The sequence below is a fragment of the Pleurodeles waltl genome, chromosome 5 (assembly GCF_031143425.1).
Source record: "Pleurodeles waltl isolate 20211129_DDA chromosome 5, aPleWal1.hap1.20221129, whole genome shotgun sequence".
Classification (NCBI taxonomy): Eukaryota; Metazoa; Chordata; class Amphibia; order Caudata; family Salamandridae; genus Pleurodeles; species Pleurodeles waltl.
This window is the reverse complement of record NC_090444.1, coordinates 1055308917-1055330116: the sequence shown is the minus strand read 5'-3', so window position 1 is coordinate 1055330116 and position 21200 is coordinate 1055308917. Positions and strand designations below refer to the sequence as shown.

Sequence of the window (21200 nt, the reverse complement as noted above, 5' to 3'; positions counted from 1 at the left end):
AACAGTCTATGATGTAGTAAGATCCATTAGGGAAGATGTTGTAATATATTGCTAGTCATGCTTATTGTCAGTCAGACCTTTGAACTTAAACAGGGTGCGAGGAAGTCCATCTGAATTCCTAAGTAGATGTCCAGTCTACCACTAACCCAAACATAACGGCTGGAAAAATGTGTGACCTTAAAAGAAAGGCTGCTGATGCTACCAGTGCTTAATTTTGGTTCTAAAAATAGAGCACAGATGCCAGTGGTTGTTCTGAGGAACACTCCACCACATTAGCGTTATCAGGATTGCGAAGACCGAGGCTGCCTAGTTTTGATTCCCACTCATTCCTGTGTAATGTACTGTCTTACAGTTCCTGTCTCTTCCTCACTCCTACACGGTCTCCCCTGCTTTACCCATGTATCACTGACCTGTCTTTATCTTCCTTCTTCCTTCTCTCTCTTCTTCTGGGTTAAATTCTGATTAAGAGCGTTTAGTTTGGTCCCTGAAAATGAAAGCAGATGCCCACCAGCAGCAGTAATTACGTGATTGATGATAGCACTACATATCTTAGACTGCATGATGAGATACTGCTGGAGTGCTAAACAAATGTCACCTGGCGTACGATGAGCTATATTTATTTTATCAATTAAATGCTAACAATCACAAAAAACAGTTCTCCCAATGGATGACTGCAATGTATTTCTTTTTTAAGGTCTATCACTCCTTTATCATCCAGCAGTGTCAATCGACACCCAGGATTGAGACCACAGCTAGTTCAGGTTGTTTCGGAGTGACTAACAGCGTTTGTTATTGTTGGTGCTGTAGGTTTCACAGAGAAATTGTTAATGTCTTTGCGTGTCCTCTTAGAGCACTGCCGGCACAAAGTAATCACTCAAACAAATCAACACATCCACAAGTTTTAGCAGCTAACGTGAATGTGTGAGCACCTCCCAAGACGACAATAGTCGAAATTTGTCTGCCTATTTGATGGTGTGTCTTCAGTCAGTCATGCCAAGATTAGAGGGCTTGAATTATTTTTAAAAACTACTGCAAGCAGGTATGTTTTTCAACATTGTTGAATTTGTAAAGAAACATAGACACGGAGACCGAGGTTTTACGTGGGAGGCCTCGGCACTAACGAATGCCGGCGTTGCCACAAGCCAAAGTTGGTATTTTGATTTCACCTCATGTCTCTTTTTTTCTGCCACCATATTTTTCCTACCGCTTCGCAGGTTTTTATATTAAATACTGGGGTCCAGGTTTCCAAGACAACTGACAGGAGGATTTCTGAAATGTACATATATATCTTCTCAGTCTTCTCATTGTGGATAAGGGAAAATGATTGAGATAATGAGAAGACTGCGGTGGGATACCAGGGTTAAATTGTAGCACTTTGTCCTGAAAACCATTTAAACTCCTGGTATCCATTTCAGCAGGATATTGTTATTGATGTCGGGTTACATCTGTAGAATAGTAGTTGAATGATTCATTATACTTTATGTAATTTAATATATCTATTCATGACAAGTTTTTACAACTTATTTTTAAGGACCCACCAATGGCAGTGACTCTTGGACTTCGAATGGAAGAAATGATTTTCAACCTTGCAGACACACACTTATTTTTCAACGATTTAGAGGTAAACAAACGCATCTATTCCATTCTATTTGCAGTATTCAACCTGATGGGCCGAAGGTGACCGGTGACAAACCGTTTTTCAGATGCAAATTAAAGTACCGGCACTTCAGCCAAGTTTATGTTAATTAACACAATATTATTCCACGTCGTGTGTTAATTCACTTTCAGTTTGCTGACTTCACTTTTTGGACTTCTAGATTCCATTTAAAACACACGGAAGTGTTTAATATTCCCTATCGTCGATTACTTTAAGACACTCCTTTGTCTAATTAGAAACAAAACGTGTGAAATCTTTTTTATAATTAAGGCCCTTACTTCTATGTTTTAACCCGGACTAAGCATGTACACCACTGATAGACTTAATTGGAAAAAGCTGCAGAGCGATTCCTTCTCTTAATCAGATCATGAAACGAGCGAAAAGTGTGGGATTTCCAGCTCCTGGCCCATAAGACTGTATTTCCATCAGAAGTATGTTTACGTATGCTTAATTCGATTAAGTGTTTTCCTAAATGGAGGCTGCAGTGAAGGCACCTTTCGGAAAATGCATCCTTATATGTGTTTTGATTCCAGCGACCTCCTCTGTGGTAGTCCTTCAAAGACCATAGTGAAGCAACAGTTTTTTTTGTCCTGGGAATACATAAGGGATTGTATTGCCATTTTAATGCAATTAAAACTACAACTCTTTCAGACTAAGACAAGGTTGAAACAGAAAAGGAATTATTTTTGTAATTTGGACCACTATTTTTTTCAAACAATTCTCTCTAATGAGAACGTTTTTTTCAGTACCGTGGTATGTTTCTGAGCCCTCAGACCGTGGAATAATGGGGGTGGGAGATGGCAATATATAACTCCACAGGGAATTATTTAGTGCCTCCGGACTTTGCTGAGTGACAATTTGTTTAGAGTCTCAATGCAATCCAGTGTAGTGTGGATCCCCCATACACTCACATAATTTTCTTCTAGAACATAAAAGCAGGCCTTTCTAAGGCATTCTCCTTACTGCCCACTCTGCCAGCAGTGATTATTCCCATTTCTCGTTCCTGCATGAGGTGCTGAGGAGCCTCAATCAACGGGATGGTACAGTGACCTTGTGCAGCCTGCTGCCCATGTGCATGGCCTGTGGATCCAGCTCGCTAAGACTGAGCCCTTTGGATTGCTGAACTGGACTTTGGACCCTTACCTTTACTGGAGAACTGTCCCCTGCAGCCTAAGCAGCGCCCCTGGACTGCTCCCCATAGATTATGAAACTTGGGCACCTCTGATGGATTTCACTGCTCGCTACATGCAGGTTCACAGGTGAGACTTGAAACACTCTGGGGGTGGTTACTGGGCAGCTGGAGCACCCCTGTAGAGCGCCGTGCAGGGGTCCCTTCGGTCCCCTCTCCTGTGTGTGCGAGTATCTGCCCTGTCACCCTACGACACAGCATCCTTGCATTACTCTGGGGCGGAGTGGACTTTCCATCCGACAAAACTCTCTTGCTTACTCTTGCTTACTCTTGCAAGTCTGGGCCCTATATTGTGACTGGCTGTGATACGTCTTCTGGAGCGGGTCTCCCCTGAAGCGCCCAAAGCTCCTGCCCCCTGGCACTCTAGTCAGCCGTGCAGGGGGCTACGATGTCGCCCCTGGACCTGAGGCCTGAACTTGGTTAACAAATGCAGCTCACAGTTACTCTGACAGCCTCTTAAGCCACAAGTGGCATTAGACATGTTTACTGGGACCTTGCCTTGCAGACCCCTGGCACCGAATTTCTGGCAAAACTGTTATGCTGCAGGGTCGACCACTGGCCCCCTATTCTTTTTGCTCCCGAAGCTGCAGCCCATTGTACTTAGTAATAGATGCTGTGGCCCCAGAGCCATACCTCATGAACTATACTGCCATTTTAAGGGTCCCATGTGTGGTTCTTGAATTTATGGAAAGTCAAGTATTCCTTGCCTTCATTTAGTACTACAGGACTAAGACGCATATCTAACAATTGTTGCTTGTCAGTGCGAAACTCCAACCACCTTGATTTCCCTGTCCAGGGCATCTTGTCAAGACCTGATACCTGTCGCACACTCTTGCTACCATCCTTGGTTTTGCGACCATCTATAACTTTCACCTCTGCCTCCCTGCACTTTTCCATACAAGGCTGCCCGTGCTGCCATGCTTATGGAGCCCACAAGCATTGAAAAGTGGGTCCCTTGCAGGGTCACCAATACTTCTTCTCTACGACGATCACACACTGCATATCTAGACGGGGCGATTACGCACGAGTTCTCATGGCACATCCTTGCACTTCTCTGTGGTCACTAACTGGGACCTTAAACACTCTGAGACACCCAGATCCCTCTGCATCCATCAACGGCAAACTGAATTCTGTTCTGGAGGCAGTTGAGAAACTTGGAACTTCATTGGCCAATACCCATACTTCTATGGGGAGCAAAATAGATAACATGACAGCTGATCTTACGCTGTTGCTTGACAATCACTGCAAATTGGTTGACAAAGTACATGACGCTGAACAACTCCTCACTGAACGCTAGCTGAAAAACCCCAAATTGGACTCCTAATTAACCTCCTTGGCCGGACATGTCCACACCCTGGAGCGCCGCGCTGAAGACGTGGAGGGCCGATCGAGAAGAAACAACATTGGGTGGTCGGACTCCCGGAGGAATGTGACGGATCGAACTCAGTGGCATACACTAACCAATGGCTCCGGGACTTGCTCCTCCTAATGGCACGCTCCGTTCTTCTCTGTGGAGCACACCCACTGTGTCCCGGTGCGAAAGCCACCGCCAGGGGCTAACCCCAGGTGGTTCCTGTTTCAATTTCTTCATTACGGTGATACTCTATTTTACGTGAAACACACAAATTCAAAGACATTACTGTTGAAAATGCCTGGATTATTTTCTTCACGGACTACAAGGTGTCTGTCCAACAGCAGAGAAACTCTTTCCTAGGGGGTCAAAAGCCTCCTTTGCTAGCTGGACATCTGTTGCTCACTCTTATTCCTGGTGCATTTGAGAGTGGTTTCGGAAGTGAAAACATATTTCTTTGACTCTGCAGTGGCCACTTGGGGCTGGTTGGAGTCTACAGAGCTCATATCCTCAACTCAACCCAACCCAAGCCCAGCCTGAAAGCACCTCGAGAATCTACCACAAGCCGTTGCTGTGGATGTTGACCATGCTCAAACAGCTCATCACAGCTGAAACCTAACCCCAAGCTGGAAGAGGTCATACAAGAGAGGCGCTGGGCCCTACAAATTGCCGCCACATTTCGTGAAACCACGGCAGTCATAAGGCCCCGAAGAACCCTCCTCCAAACCCATAAGTGATAATGGCTCTTCAGCCACTTGGCCATCTGGTATTGAGTCCCTTGTTCCTCCCAACGTAACACCACAGATAGCTGAGGATATTATTTGAACTATATTTTGTCTGACTCACCATGTTTAGCTGAAGGGCTGAAGGTTAACAGGGCAAAACCCTGCCTGTTTTCCCTTGTGCCCGAATCACCTGGCCCACACTTTACCCTTAATGAGGCATGAATCACCTGGCGACCACATACGTTGCAAACCTCTAGTTGCAGGGTGACTTTAGCAAATTTATATTCACCCCTAAACCAGGCCAGATTTGCAGTACCACTCCTGGAACACTACTACCTGGCTTCCCAGATCCATTGGATTGCCCATGGATGGCCAGCTGGAAACTGACAAACACAGCCATGACTGCCTGCCTGGAATCTGTCCACCATCCTTCAATTATTCCACCATTGCTCCCGGCCTAGGACTGAACTCCTGCAATCCTGAGTACCTTATGCACCAGTGCTGGTGATCCTAGGCACTCCCAGTGGCAACATCTTCACTTCTGTTACAGAACTAACTATATGGCATGCTTCTGTTATACACACACTAGGCGACCTGTAGCATAGCAGGAAATTGTTCTCCCTATACATCATTAATAACAGATGTGGGCTTGTCCCCAGGACAATATCTATTGTCCAACTCCTTACTAGCCTTGTTGGAGAGCAGAAGGAGCGATATGTCCCTTGAACCTCCCATTAACCTCGCAGTCCAATACATCCATGTGATGGGAGAAGGCCAATGTCTGATACTTTGGTTTGCTGACTCACTCGCCACCCACACTGCCTTACCACTTACGACTCTTCGACAACAGTGGCAAATACATCTTAAATTGAAAAATCTACAGAAATTAAATTCCTCAGCTGGATAGAATAGTGTTGTATGTTTTCAGGTATCTCTGGTAAGTTTCCTGCAAGTGTTCTTTGATGTCTAATGATTAGATCCTTGGGGAAAAGTAGAGCCTGATTCAGAGATCGGTGTAACAAAAAATCTTTTTAATTCTGGAGCAAATGCTAAATACAGAGAAGCCACCAGCTGAATTTCCTCTGTCAAAAGGCTAATCCGGTGAAGGAAATTAAGCCGGTGGAATTTAGTACAGATTTCCTCAAGAAACTGGACTCTCTTCATTTACCACCAAATCCTGAATCAGGCACCGAGGTTCAGATGCGGTTGTAAGCACTGTGGTTCGCAAAATTTCAGGGCCTGCAAGTGCAAGGGGGCTTTTCTTAATGTGCATAAACCCTTTTACAAGTCTGAAAATGCTTTTAAACTCGTACAAGGGCTTAGGCAATACTTTTGAAATCATAAATAGGAAGGAGCCCTAAAGGTGACTTCCCCTCCTACTACAGATTAGGAGAGGAATGTATCAATGGTTTGTGACTGCAATTGCAGTTGAAAAGCATGAGTTATCTACCCATAACCTGGAGTGGTAACTGGTTCACAAATGGGAAAGGACATAGGGTGGTTTAAAAAAAAAAAAAAGTGGTTTCCTATTTGCAAGCATGAGGAAGGTAGTCTGCTGTTCTTGCAGACCACCATCCACGTGTTTGCAGGGAATCACAGGAGGTCCCAAATACCAACCTACCTAATTAATGTTAATTAGGAAGATCGTTCCTTTGATTGGAAATTTTGCGATGCAGTCTGTTCATAGGTCGCATTGCAAAATTAACAACTAGTCTTAAAAGTCAATGCGTACTTTGAAATCTTTTTGCAACCTGAATTTTGGGTCCCAGAGATCACAGGGAAGTTCATTCCAGAATTTGGAAGCTACGTAGGCGAAGGAGCATCCACCTACCTGCAAGCAAGCATATTGTGATATCTTCACCATTTTCGCTCCTGAAGATCTCAAGGTAGATGGTTGAAATAGCCTATGATGATGGATAGGGCCCTTTTCTTGAAAACTAAGTGATGAGGAGAGCTTTGAACAAAAAGAGTGGAATTATTTTAGACAGGACTAAAGATGGCTATTGTAGGAAACCTGCTTTTTCTGCATAGTCAAGCTGGATTTTTTCACCTTTTGTTGGCTTAAACATTCTGTGTACTTTACCTCACTATCCAGTAGTAGAGTGCCTGTGCTCCCCTTTTAACATGGTTGAATTGGAATATTCCTAATTGGTATAGTTAACTTACCTAGAGGTCCCTAGTATATGGCACGATGTGTATCCATGGCCTGGTAGGTAAATGCCACTAGAGGACTGCAGCACTTATTGTATCGTTCACTTCAGTGGAAATCAAACATGGCTTCAGGTCTACCACTGTAGCCTTACTGTAACAGTGCAAAACATGCACTGCAACCTGTCAAAGTAAACTTTTGACAGGTAAAAACATCCTTTTAAGTATTCATAGGTCACCCTTGTGGTAGGCCTTGTAGCCTGCAAGGCTACGTAAATGGTATGTAAAAGTAAGGCATATAGAAATGTAAAGTTAGCACTGGGGGAAGGCTGGCTGGCCCATAGAGAAACATTGGGAAGCAATATTAAATGCTAATACTGTATGTCATGAGAGTGACGAAGTAGAAAAATATTTGAACCACTGTTTTTAATAGTCATTAAAAATTAAATTTAATGAAATTAGATTTTTAATAAATGTTAAGTAAAGGTTACATTTAGCAAGTAACCTTTTCCCTGCCCCAGGATCTGGAGGCTAATTTGCATTGCCACTCCAGCTTCTCCCACCCAGCTGGTAATTAACCTTGAAAAAGTGTGAGTAGGTGTGAAATGTCTCACAGGATTAAACAATAGGCTTACCTGAAAGGGGCAGAGGAGGAATCATTGGAACTCTTCCAAATATGGAGTTTGGGGGCTGTGGACATCCTTTTTGACCTTACAGTGCTGAATCCTGCTCGACCGGTCTGCTGAGCTCACATTTAATACTTGGAGCACACTTAAAAGGTGAGTGACCGGGATGCCAAGACAATTCTTGTGGATCTGCTGTCTCATTGCTCGCACCTCCAAGCACACACTTCAGAACACTTCCTGGACATTCAAAAGATCAGAAGAGGTCTTGGCTGCTATTTATGACCTTAGAGGAGAGCTGAAGGACTGGACCTGCATCCTCTTGCACCCAGAACAAAGAAGTGGACTCTAGTGGTCATAAGGTTAACCTCCTGTTCAAGATACAGGGACACAACATGCCACCAGAGGCCTTTTTATTTTTTTAAGAAGTACCAAGCTGACCAGTGCTAACTGGATTGGACCCTCTTCTTGGCCTTTGCCTGACACCTGTGAATCTCTAGGTGCCTCCCCTTAGGTCGTGGGGGCTTTAGAAGTGTACTCCTGTCATTTGATGGGACTTGAAAGACTAAGCCAGAAGGCAAAATCTTTGACCAGCAAAAAACTGGTTGGGGTATCTGACTTGCGCTCCATGGTAGTCAGCCGCAAATTGCTCCTAGGTCCTGGTCTACATTGTTCAGGCACTATTGTTGATGGTTTGTGCTTTTTGGCACTATTTCTACCTGAAACATTAAAGAGTTTGGAAGAGCTGGCTCATGGCATGAAGAAACATTGGGGACTACAAATAATACAGCCATGAGAAGATCGAACAGAAATGCATGGTTCTCTCACGTTTAAAGGACTACTATGTGATGTGAAATGTGGAGAAGAAAGAAAGATTTATTTCTCTGTGTGTATTCATTCAATATTTTTGTTTGTTGGTAGTAGACAAAACTTTGCTTTGTGTCATTTGAGGAGAGAGATGTGTTATATCTGTGGTAATGGAATGGGAAGCAGAATGGAATCTTCAGCACGGAGATCCCTGAGGGGAATGTAGAACGAAGGTGAGAAGACGTTGGGACAGAGCTGAGGCTGGGAAGTTTTGTTCAGACCCTTTGTACTTTATTGGCATCAAATAAAACGAAGACAACTACTTTCCACCTGCAGTATTCTCGATTTAAAACAGAACCCCCTGAGCTCATTTCCAAATGTCTGGCACAATGGCTGTGAAAAAAAAAAAACACTGAACAAGCTGCATGAATACTGGGCAGCTCAGGATCAGGGTCAGTGACATGGATCTGAAGGGCTCCTGAATTTAAAGTGGAGCTTGATTTGGATAATTTATTGGCTAACTCGGAGGCAGTAGGTGAGTTGCAATGGGAACAGGTCTGCTTAAGAGGTGTGATGGAATCAATAGTGGTAGAGAGCCACAAATTAAGATATTGTATCAGTTAATATGCACCCATAGAGGGATGTTAGCAATGAAATCAGGCCTTCAGCAAGATTGGGTGGATGATTTTAGACCAGACCTTCAAGAGTGTATCTCAGGGGCCTGTGGAAAAGGTTTCTTACATAAAATGAGCTGGAAAGGAACCATGGAATGGCCCAATCAGATTAATGATAGAGGGGAGGAAACTGAGAGATTGGGTATGTTAGAGAAAATAAGGTCCAGAGTACGAGCAGGTGGATTTGTCTACTAGCTGTGAACAGTTTAGAGACCCATCAGGATCTGTTAACATTTGGGAGTGAGGGTCTGTAGGGTTGTTCTCATGAACAGTAAGATCATCTAGGTTGGAAAAATGTGCATTATGTAAGACAAAGGAAGCAAGCAGGTCTGCACAAGGATTGAAAAGGTGCACCGGGTAGCCTGTAGTGAGAGAGGCTTATCTCAAGACTATGAAGAAGGAGAAAGTAGGATAGATTTATAAGAAAAAGAAAAGGCCTTCAGTTTCAGACATGTTCAGTTTACAGATTACTAAATAAGTGAAGTTGGATTGGTAAATGATAGCCAGTCCACTACCTGAGTGAAGAATGCTGTCCTGATGATTAAGTGAATAAACATTGGGGATAAAGCATGCAGTATTTTGATTTGGTGTTTCCGTGAGCCAGTTTTTCGTAAGAAACAAAGCTTCCAGTTTTGTACAGATCACAATCCACAAAAAGAACTATTTAATATTGTGCATAGCCTCTCTAAAATGGATAGAATCAATTAGCCTGTGATATACTCACAAGAAAATTGCAATGAACTCAATGTATTTTTTATTGAAAAAATTAGGAGCATCACAGATGCTATACTTACTAATTCTTGTGGGGATTGTGTCTGGTTAGAACGGGAGGTGTATCGTCTTAAAAATCAGGAGCTCCATGTGATCCTTGCCCTCCTACAGTGCTGCATTGAATGGCTCACTCCAGCATAGAACCTCTTACTAACTTATATGAATCATTGAGGTAAGGGAGAGTTCCAGATTACTTCAAAAAGCTACTCTATTCCCACTAATATAACTGTCTGGTAATAATCCAAAAATCCTAAAGAACGCTCGTCCAGTTTCTTTTTTGCCCTACTGCATTAACGTTTAGAAGCTCATATAGTGCAGAAAGTGAGCTCTCATTTCTGACTCCAAATATTTAAAATTGTATTAAGCAGGTTTTCAGCTTAAACCTAATACTGAGACAGTATTAGGTCTTGGCCAAAAATCAATGATGGGTATATCCCAACTTTGATTATGCTCGATTATCTGTGGCTTTTGATATGGTTGACCACAAGGCTTTTTTCGAAGAGCTTTTAACTTGCTACCTCTTTTTTGGAGCACACGGCACAAGCTGGCCAACTTACCCCATTTAGTGCTACAGAAATAAAGATAAAGTGTGAAGTTCCTCAAGGGTTTGCCATGGCCCCCATCTTTTTTATATTCATATACAGCCCCTTATAAAATGATTGTCAAGAAGAGGCTGCTGGATTTTTAAATACGCTGATGACTGTCGGGTTCTAGTTCAGCTGATGATTTGGCCCGAGTACAAGATCATTTTAAAGATATAATTTGATTTATTGGTAAATGAATGAGATACAAGCACATAAAAGTGAATGTTCAAAAGACCAAAATCATGGTTTTAACTTAAACCACATCAATATGGACTAGATGCTATTGCCCTTATAAACTGGTATGTTACCGTCAATAAACCTAGGTCTAAAAAGTTCTGGTGTTCTACTCGAATCAACATCTTTTAAGCCTCAAATAAATTAGGGTGTTATTGAAATGTATATTCAGTTTGCAAACTATTAATAAGATCCAACCATTCCTTTCGCTTAAAGATATGAAGACTATCATGGCCGTTGTTATTGGTGCTAACTTGGATTATGCTTGCAGCACATACCATAGTCTCCCTCAGTGTGATATCAAAATACTTTTGATTGAGAACGTTGCAGTTAGGCTAGTTTTTAGAATTCCTTGGAGAACACAGATTAACCCTTTCTTGAAGAGCCTTAATTTACTGCTGATTAAACAGCGTACTACATTTTAAATGTGTTGTTTAGTTTTCAAACCAATAAAGGGAATGGGCCCATTTATTAAGAGATCAACTAGTTGAATATGTCCCTCAAAGAACACTTTGATCGGCTTTTCAATTCCACTGCTACTTGCCTTGTTTGATAGCGCCAAGAAAACCTTGGGTTGATGTTGTGCTTTATAAATTCCCCATAACATAACATGAATCAATAAACTTGAATATTTCAATGTTATATTTAGGTAAAGATTTTGCATTAATAAGGAAAATATTCAAGCATTTACTGCAGGGAGATGGCGTCCTCCTATGTGTGAAACTGATAGAAAATTTTGCATAGGTGAAAGTTAATAGGACCTTTTAGGCAGTGTCAACATCAAAGAGAGGGAAAGGGAGTATTGAAGGTCCAGTGTACAGTCTCCCACAGTAACGATGAACAATAATGAATACACTGTTACTGGCAAAAAAGAGGGAAACCCACTGGTTTAGGAGCAAGAGCCCTCACACATCCATTCGGATGCCATGCTTCATCATCGGGGTGCTCCTCGTCAGACCGGCGCTGCAATGTCTGACAGGCTCCCCGTGAGGGGGCTCTTTGCCGGAGATGTTTTATAATTACTGCCGTGGTAGAGTATGAGAAACTAAAACCTACAGGCAGGTAATAGCTCAAGACAGGAGAGAGTTAAAATTGGTCCTGTATCCCATCAAAATCACTAATTTAATAGTCATCAAGCGGATAAGACCAAGATTAAAAACAACTCGAAAGTGATAAAATGAGATAATGCTCAAACACTTTCTAGAATTGTAGGGGGCGGGAAACTATCTCAAGGCCACCTAAATATTGGTCAACATGTTTCACGTCTAGTGGCCTTTTAGGCATTGACCTGGAAAAGTAGACTGACATATACCCGAGGAACGGCTGTGTAAGTGATTTGCCCCTGCAGACCTGAAGCCAAAATACCAGGGGACCTGTGCTGGGCAGGCCGGCTGTGCAGACACGCTGCCATATCTTTCTTAAAGTGCACCATGTTGTGTGGACCAGGCCTTTTCAACCCGGAGCACACTGCTCTCAGGCACAGCGGGGGTGATCATAAAGTAAGAGCTGGGGGTGGTAAAGCTAAAAACAAAAGTGGGGCCCAGCAGCTCCATTGGCTCAAGGCACTCTCCCTTGTCTGCAACACTGATAAGGAAATAGGACACAATTAAAAGAAGCAGGTGAAAATAAAACCATAAAAGTAAAAGAAAGATTGTTTCAGCCAATTCAGCTGTAGGAGCCATATGCCCCCTGCCAAAAAGATACAAGGAGAGAAACACAGGGGGTCCCCAAGTCAGGATCCTGGTGGTTTTTGTCTTCTGTAAATTTGCTGCCTTTGACAGTCCTAAATGGTTCCATTCATTTAAGTAGTCACAAAGCCCCATCTTTCTAAAAAACAAAAGTGCCATGTTGAGGAGGCGTGTCCTCAACAACTAGAACCTGTCGCCCTCTGGAACAGTGGTGCCAGTGATAAATTAAAAACTGGGCAGGTACTGTTGGGAGCTACTGATTAGTATGGCAGCCTGATTTGCGTCACCATCAAATACTTAAAATTATTAATATTGATATTTTACTGTAATATTGTACGGTGGTAATTACTGAGTACCTGCTTCAAATATCTGTATTCGCAAGCAACAGTTTTCTGCAAACAATAGAAGAAATAGTTGTATGATAACTGTTGTTTTTCCAGTGTCTCCAAAATGCTCATCTTGGGTCGAACATGCGCCTGGTCTTTAAGAAGGTCACAGTGGGAGGTTATTAAACACATCATAAGCTTTAGTCTATACAAATGCTTTCAGTGTTGCAAGACTGGGCTATTTCCCGCACAAATGTGCAACATTTTTGCCACTTATTCATAAAAAACACAACTGCCTCATGACAGATTGTGTTCATACATGTGACTCAGGAGTTTTTCAAGTCACTTGTGCATCATGCTTGAGGTCCAGCCTGGGAGGAACGAGAACAATATCCTTAACTGGTCAGCCTGTCCACCTTGCTGCTGAGTCGGAGATCACGTGTGCCCGCCAACTTTCAGAGGGTAAATAATAAGACCATGCTGATAGTTAATGTCTTCACTGCAGAGATCTGCATCTTATTTAGTTACAGTATTGACTAATAACATAGTTTAGGGGTTAATGTGCCTGTGGCAGAGCATAGCTCTTTTGTTACTTGAAGTGGTAAGTTGCAGTCCTTCTAATATAGCATAATGAGCTATGAGTCAGCATCCAGGATATACATGCACACCTATGCCTACCAGTATAGATTATATGTGGCTCCTACACCTTTTAACCCTCAGTGTCTTAAGTAACATTCCCTGTAAATTGAGTTACTCATTTTTATTATTCATTGTCTCTGTATAATAAGTGTATGATATAAAGTGCTATGACACCCTACCCTCATCCTGTGATGACAACTGCTACATAAGAAATTAAATAAAAGAAAACATTGAGTACAGTTTAAATGATCAGTAGTTCATTTACTTATACAGAGCAATACATCTGACTATTACATTGCTACAAATCCCTTACATGTAGGTGCTGACGTCATAAACACACCTCCAAATCATATTTTTTCTTAAGCACTTGTGAAATAAGCGGACTGCCCTTGTTTTCCTTCATTGTATTAGCATCTAGGTGTTAGGCTCTAGATACCTGTGAGTCAGGATGCGATCCCAACAGCAGGCTGATGGTCCTTTGAATGAGGCCTTTGGGTTGGACACTGCTGGAAGTGAAAAAATCTTCATCAGTTTGTTGCTCTGAAAGGAATGCAGACATGCTGTGGGTGCTGCTGAATGAGTCCTAGTGTCAACAGATTACACCAGGACAAATTCAATAGTCCCTGGCCCAGAACCACATCAAATTATGCACTGATGAAAGGGAATATATAAAAAGGACGAAGTGAAACCCTTATGCTGAAGAAGAAAGACAATGCATGAGATACACAGAATTAGGTTTTCGGAAAGTTGTGGGGAGAAAAGAGTCCAATAACCATGGCCTCTCCTTGCCCATATGGGCACCGGAAAATAGTTGTGATTCAGTCTGACTGTGAGGGTATTGCTTTCATTGACAATTGGCATACAGGGAGTGCAGAATTATTAGGCAAATGAGTATTTTGACCACATCATCCTCTTTATGCATGTTGTCTTACTCCAAGCTGTATAGGCTCGAAAGCCTACTACCAATTAAGCATATTAGGTGATGTGCATCTCTGTAATGAGAAGGGGTGTGGTCTAATGACATCAACACCCTATATCAGGTGTGCATAATTATTAGGCAACTTCCTTTCCTTTGGCAAAATGGGTCAAAAGAAGGACTTGACAGGCTCCGAAAAGTCAAAAATAGTGAGATATCTTGCAGAGGGATGCAGCACTCTTAAAATTGCAAAGCTTCTGAAGCGTGATCATCGAACAATCAAGCGTTTCATTCAAAATAGTCAACAGGGTCGCAAGAAGCGTGTGGAAAAACCAAGGCGCAAAATAACTGCCCATGAACTGAGAAAAGTCAAGCGTGCAGCTGCCACGAAGCCACTTGCCACCAGTTTGGCCATATTTCAGAGCTGCAACATCACTGGAGTGCCCAAAAGCACAAGGTGTGCAATACTCAGAGACATGGCCAAGGTAAGAAAGGCTGAAAGACGACCACCACTGAACAAGACACACAAGCTGAAATGTCAAGACTGGGCCAATAAATATCTCAAGACTGATTTTTCTAAGGTTTTATGGACTGATGAAATAAGAGTGAGTCTTGATGGGCCAGATGGATGGGCCCGTGGCTGGATTGGTAAAGGGCAGAGAGCTCCAGTCCGACTCAGATGCCAGTAAGGTGGAGGTGGAGTACTGGTTTGGGCTGGTATCATCAAAGATGAGCTTGTGGGGCCTTTTCGGGTTGAGGATGGAGTCAAGCTCAACTCCCAGTCCTACTGCCAGTTCCTGGAAGACACCTTCTTCAAGCAGTGGTACAGGAAGAAGTCTGCATCCTTCAAGAAAAACATGATTTTCATGCAGGACAATGCTCCATCACACGCGTCCAAGTACTCCACAGCGTGGCTGGCAAGAAAGGGTATAAAAGAAGGAAATCTAATGACATGGCCTCCTTGTTCACCTGATCTGAACCCCATTGAGAACCTGTGGTCCATCATCAAATGTGAGATTTACAAGGAGGGAAAACAGTACACCTCTCTGAACAGTGTCTGGGAGGCTGTGGTTGCTGCTGCACGCAATGTTGATGGTGAACAGATCAAAACACTGACAGAATCCATGGATGGCAGGCTTTTGAGTGTCCTTGCAAAGAAAGGTGGCTATATTGGTCACTGATTTGTTTTTGAATGTCAGAAATGTATATTTGTGAACGTTGAGATGTTATATTGGTTTCACTGGTAATAATAAATAATTGAAATGGGTATATATTTTTTTTTTGTTAAGTTGCCTAATAATTATGCACAGTAATAGTCACCTGCACACACAGATATCCCCCTAACATAGCTAAAACTAAAAACAAACTAAAAACTACTTCCAAAAATATTCAGCTTAGATATTAATGAGTTTTTTGGGTTCATTGAGAACATGGTTGTTGTTCAATAATAAAATTAATCCTCAAAAATACAACTTGCCTAATAATTCTGCACTCCCTGTATATGTTAGCATCATTCTGTGAGCTCTACAGAGAGGGTAAGGATTGATTGTACATGTGGTGTGCGCACCTTAAGAAATGTGTACTACTTTCAGCCTCCGGGCTCTCAATTGTGACCCATCATAAACACCCACCCACAACATGAACTCACTCAGATACCTGAAAGTGACTAAGTTCACAGTATGCACCATACAAGGGTCATATGTTGAAGAAAATAAAATTAAACACCTCTGGGAAAATTCACTCTTAGATAACCAAGGATGAAGTAAAATATGTGAAATGTAGAAGGGGACTGTTTTCTTGACATGGATTACACTAGATTTTTTGTTTTACATTAGTTATTGAAAAATCAATGGAGACTTTTGCCAGTTAAATAAGGTAAGGGAATATAGGCGTATAGGGACCACTTTTAAAGTCCGTCTTAGAACGTGCTCCACTTAAAACCCTAGATGGGTGATAGGTGTAAAGGGGCAACATGACCTAATGAGATTGCAGTGGTGAATGATGGTGTCAGAGCGGGACACTGCTAATGATGAAGTGGAATAGAGTGGGATGGACCCAGAGTAGTGGTGCGCAGCACATGAGTAGTGACTCTGTGTTAGTTAGATGTGTGCGGGGATGGGTACAGTACAAAGTGGGAGCATTACTTTGTAGTATGTGTGGTTAGTACATGTGCTGGGTGCGTGTATGCCTGGGAAGAATACATTACATGAGAGATGTAGTGCTGTTCATTATGTGTATAGGAACCGCATGTGCTGAGCAGTATGTGTGCTAAGCGTAAAGTACAATATATGATTGGTAAGGAGTTGTGCAGTGCACAGTATGTGTGTGCTGGCATTGCATGTTGTTTTGAAATAAAGCACCCCTCTTAAAGATAGGAAAGCTTTAGTGATGAACAGTATGCATAGACTGAGTGTGTGTGCTGGATGCATAGGTACATGGAAGGATACAATGCCTAGAGTTATTAGTGCTGAACAGAACGTGTGCTCTGAACGTTCACTTACTGAGTGTGTCCCATTTTGAGAATCCCAGCCCTGCCTGGTAAAGACATGAGGAAGAGAGAAATCCCCCCAGACAGATTTGTGGATTGTTATGTTCCTGTGAGCTATGTTAGGACACACTGGAGGGAAGAGTCTCTCTTTACATTTCAGACTGATCTTGATTCAGTGATAGATCACGGGGAAGGGGGCTGAACACAGTGTGGGACTGGGGACTTGGGATTAACCCTTTTGATGCACATGTCACTGTGGCTGACATCCAGGTGTAAACACCCATGAATTATGTTGTGGACAATGCATATGGCTGGGTCTAAACTGGAATGGCATGGGCAGCAAAAAAACGATGGATTTAGGCCCAGATCTCTGTACTGGGGGTGAATGTTTGACATTGTTCAGCATTCCGTCCATCACTTGTTCTTTTTGCATTTGTCACCCTAAGTGGGAAGGGTATGCCCAGACGTGGGTCGCGTGCTTCCCATGCCACTGGATTCAAGCTAACCTGGCTGATGAGGGGTGAAACCCTGAAACCGGTCCCAGGAGGCTTGTTTCCAGTCCAGGGAAGACCTGGCCTGGCAGTTCGGGCTGGACTGTTCCCATGGGGAACAGGGTCAAGACTGATTTGCATATGGCTGGGTCTAAACTGGAATGGCATGGGCAGCAAAAAAACTATGGATTTAGGCCCAGATCTCGTTACTGGGGGTGAATGTTTGACATTGTTCAGCATTCCGTCTATCACTTGTTCTTTTTGCATTTGTCACCCTAAGTGGGAAGGGTATGCCCAGACGTGGGTCCCGTGCTTCCCATGCCACTGGATTCAAGCTAGCCTGGCTGATGAGGGGTGAAACCCAGAAACCGATCCCAGGATGCTTGTTTCCAGTCCAGGGAAGACCTGGCCTGGCAGTTCGGGCTGGACTGTTCCCCTGGGGAACAGGGTCAAGACTGATTTGCATATGGCTGGGTCTAAACTGGAATGGCATGGGCAGCAAAAAAATGATGGATTTAGGCCCAGATCTCTGTACTGGGGGTGAATGTTTGACATTGTTCAGCATTCCGTCCATCACTTGTTCTTTTTGCATTTGTCACCCTAAGTGGGAAGGGTATGCCCAGACGTGGGTCCCGTGCTCCCCATGCCACTGGATTCAAGCTAGCCTGGCTGATGAGGGGTGAAACCCCGAATCCGGTCCCAGGATGCTTGTTTCCAGTCCAGGGAAGACCTGGCATGGCAGTTTGGGCTGGACTGTTCCCATGGGGAACAGGGTCAAGACTGATTTGCATATGGCTGGGTCTAAACTGGAATGGCATGGGCAGCAAAAAAACGATGGATTTGGGCCCAGATCTCTGTACTGGGGGTGAATATTTGACATTGTTCAGCATTCCGTACATCACTTGTTCTTTTTGCATTTGTCACCCTAAGTGGGAAGGTTATGCCCAGACGTGGGTCCCGTCCTTCCCATGCCACTGGATTCAAGCTAGCCTGGCTGATGAGGGGTGAAACCCCGAAACCGGTCCCAGGATGCTTGTTTCCAGTCCAGGGAAGACCTGGCCTGGCAGTTCGGGCTGGACTGTTCCCATGGGGAATAGGATCAAGACTGATTTGCATATGGCTGGGTCTAAACTGGAATGGCATGGGCAGCAAAAAAACGATGGATTTAGTCCCAGATCTCTGTACTGGGGGTGAATGTTTGACATTGTTCAGCATTCCGTCTATCACTTGTTCTCTTTGCATTTGTCACCCTAAGTGGGAATGGTATGCCCAGACGTGGGTCCCGTGCTTCCCATGCCACTGGATTCAAGCTAACCTGGCTGATGAGGGGTGAAACCCCGAAACCGGTCCCAGGATGCTTGTTTCCAGCCCAGGGAAGACCAGGCCTGGCAGTTCGGGCTGGACTGTTCCCATGGGGAACAGGGTCAAGACTGATTTGCATATGGCTTGGTCTAAACTGGAATGGCATGGGCAGCAAACAAACGATGATGTTTGACATTGTTCAGCATTCCGTCCATCACTTGTTCTTTTTGCAATCATGATCACAGCCATGTCTGTTGTGACAGACCTCTTTTTTGAAGGAATCTGAAAAGGGGGAGTGCCCACTTCAGAAGTAGCAGAACCCTAACATAAAAACTTCAAATACCCTAAGTCACATATGGTGTCTGGAAAAGGCCTATAAGAAGGGGAGGATGAGTCCACAAAAAATGTATCATCTGCCAAGGCAGATGGGCTGTGTGAGATGGGGAAGCTCTACAAGACTTCTGCCTGTGACACGGACTGGGGCCAAGGATTGCTAGTGCCGCTGGTGGGTAAGGAGATATCACCCAGGGAAACCAAGACCACCTGCCCTTAATCCTGGAGCACCTTCTCCTGCCCGCTTGCCAAGACCATTGTGCCCTGTGAGGAAGAGGAGAGTGTTGGAGGGAGCAAGGCCTTGTAGGTAGCCCTGGTGAGGTGTGAAGAGAGCAGCTGCCCACTGATTGGATTGTTGTCCATGTGCAGGAACAGTCTGGTGACTCCCATATCCCAGGAGAGGGCCGTCGTGATCTCAGCTGTATGAAGTGCGCCATGCGGGAAGCACCAGTCTGGCACAGCGGTGACCCCGTTTGCCAGAAGAGGTCACCGGTGAACTTAATGGGGACGAAGCATGAGAGTTTTCTAGGGCAGCCACCACAAAGAGTGTGCGCTTGTAGTGAGCCATGCTGCAATCACTTATGCCAGCAGGGCTTGGCAGTATCTCTGTGGCCAACTGTTCGAGTTGTGGCTCGGACTGGAGGATTACTGCTGTGACCAGCTGGTATGGCTCACCAACTGCACCTGACTGTTTCCTATAGGATTGCAGACACTTCTAAGGACGTCAGATCCTCACCGAAGCTCCAGTCGGTAGCTCGAGACTGATCTTCAAATGAGTAGTAATTAATAGATTTGAAAATTATTGTGGAAGTGCATGAGTGCTCTTTGAACCTTCTTTCACTATACACACTTGAATACAAATGAGAAGTATGCTTAAAACGTCTCCTGAAGGCTATTTTTACAAAATATGAGGGGTGCAACTTGAGGCTGGTTTTGGGGTGATACTGGTTTCCGTTGGGGTTGTATTTAGACAGCTTTGTGCTTGGGACAGCTCTCAAAATCTGGCAACACAGAAAGCATTTCTATTTTATATTAGATTAGGTAGCACTTGTATATGTTCTAGCTTCCTTGAAGATTGTCACCACAAATATGTCCATCATAGGAGACATCCAGTAACTTTTATTGTTAGTTTTATCAGTCCCCTGCTCTTGAGTACAGCATATAATGCAAGTGGGATTTGGTTGGCTCTCATGATCTCTGATATGAATCCCTTAGACTTCGACTAAAACGATTTAGCACTGTATTAAAACTTGGTAAACTTTTTCCTGTACTGACGTTTGAAATTGATTTGAAAACAAATCTGTGAAGTCCCTTCGATCCAAAGCAAACTGCACTCATTAGCTGTCATTTGTGTAAATTGATCATTTATTTTCAGAACTGGTGTTTATTTTCTGCTCAATAAGTCGCTTCACCACACTATCCATCCAATATTTGATAATGCAAAATGTGTTTTTGCTTCCAGGCATTACCTTTTGTTGCGCTAATAAGAGACACTGTTCTAATATTCCTTCTCGCCTAATGATTTCAATTCATGATCTCTTGGTTACTCCCACTAACGAGTGACTGGTTTTCTTTTGATAAAGCATTTTACTGAAAAAATATGGAACGAGAAAGGAAGTACAGAGCACAACTGTTATCACTCTAATATTACCAAAAAGCCACCATCTAAAATCCTAAATTTTAATTTTTCTTTAGGAATACCTATATAGGACATGCAATAAAATACAGAGATAGTCAGTTTTTGAGATGTGTACTGTCTCATTCTAATTTATGCAAAAGCTAATTTCCATCTTATTTTATTTTCTTAGGAATGCGATCAAGTGCACATAGACGACGTATCCTCTGACGATAATGGGCAGGATTTAAGGTAAGTGTAAGCAACATGTTAGCTGACATTCACATTTCAAAATCATTAGCAGTGGTGAATGGAATATTTCAACGCATGCTCTGACATTTCTCTTAGTACCTACAGTTTTGCAACGGATGGATTCCATGCAGCAGCGAGCAGTGCAAATCTGTGTTTGCCAACGGGTGTGAGAGGGGGCGTTGACTGGATGCGGAAACTGGCATTCCGGTATCGACGAGTAAAAGAGCTATACAATATGTACAAGAACAATGTTGGAGGTAGGCTTCAAAGCAAAGGTGTTTGGTTTGAATCTTGACAACTTTACACTGATTGATTATTGTATTTGCTTGGTGAATTATTGTATGCATTCATAAGAGTGTAGTATAAAAATGTGTGCTGCAAAAATAT

General features: G+C 43.3%; 1 protein-coding gene across 16 annotated transcripts in view; it reads left to right on the top strand.

Moving 5' to 3' along the window:
- Positions 1 to 21200, top strand: part of EYA4 (EYA transcriptional coactivator and phosphatase 4) — a 614551-nt gene that overhangs the window by 572714 nt on the left and 20637 nt on the right. For all 16 annotated transcript variants that reach the window (XM_069235264.1, XM_069235265.1, XM_069235270.1 and 13 more), the window contains 3 exons: positions 1532 to 1621; positions 20755 to 20813; positions 20910 to 21070. In XM_069235264.1, coding sequence (XP_069091365.1) covers positions 1532 to 1621; positions 20755 to 20813; positions 20910 to 21070 — 310 coding nt within the window. The remainder of the gene's footprint in view (positions 1 to 1531; positions 1622 to 20754; positions 20814 to 20909; positions 21071 to 21200) is intronic.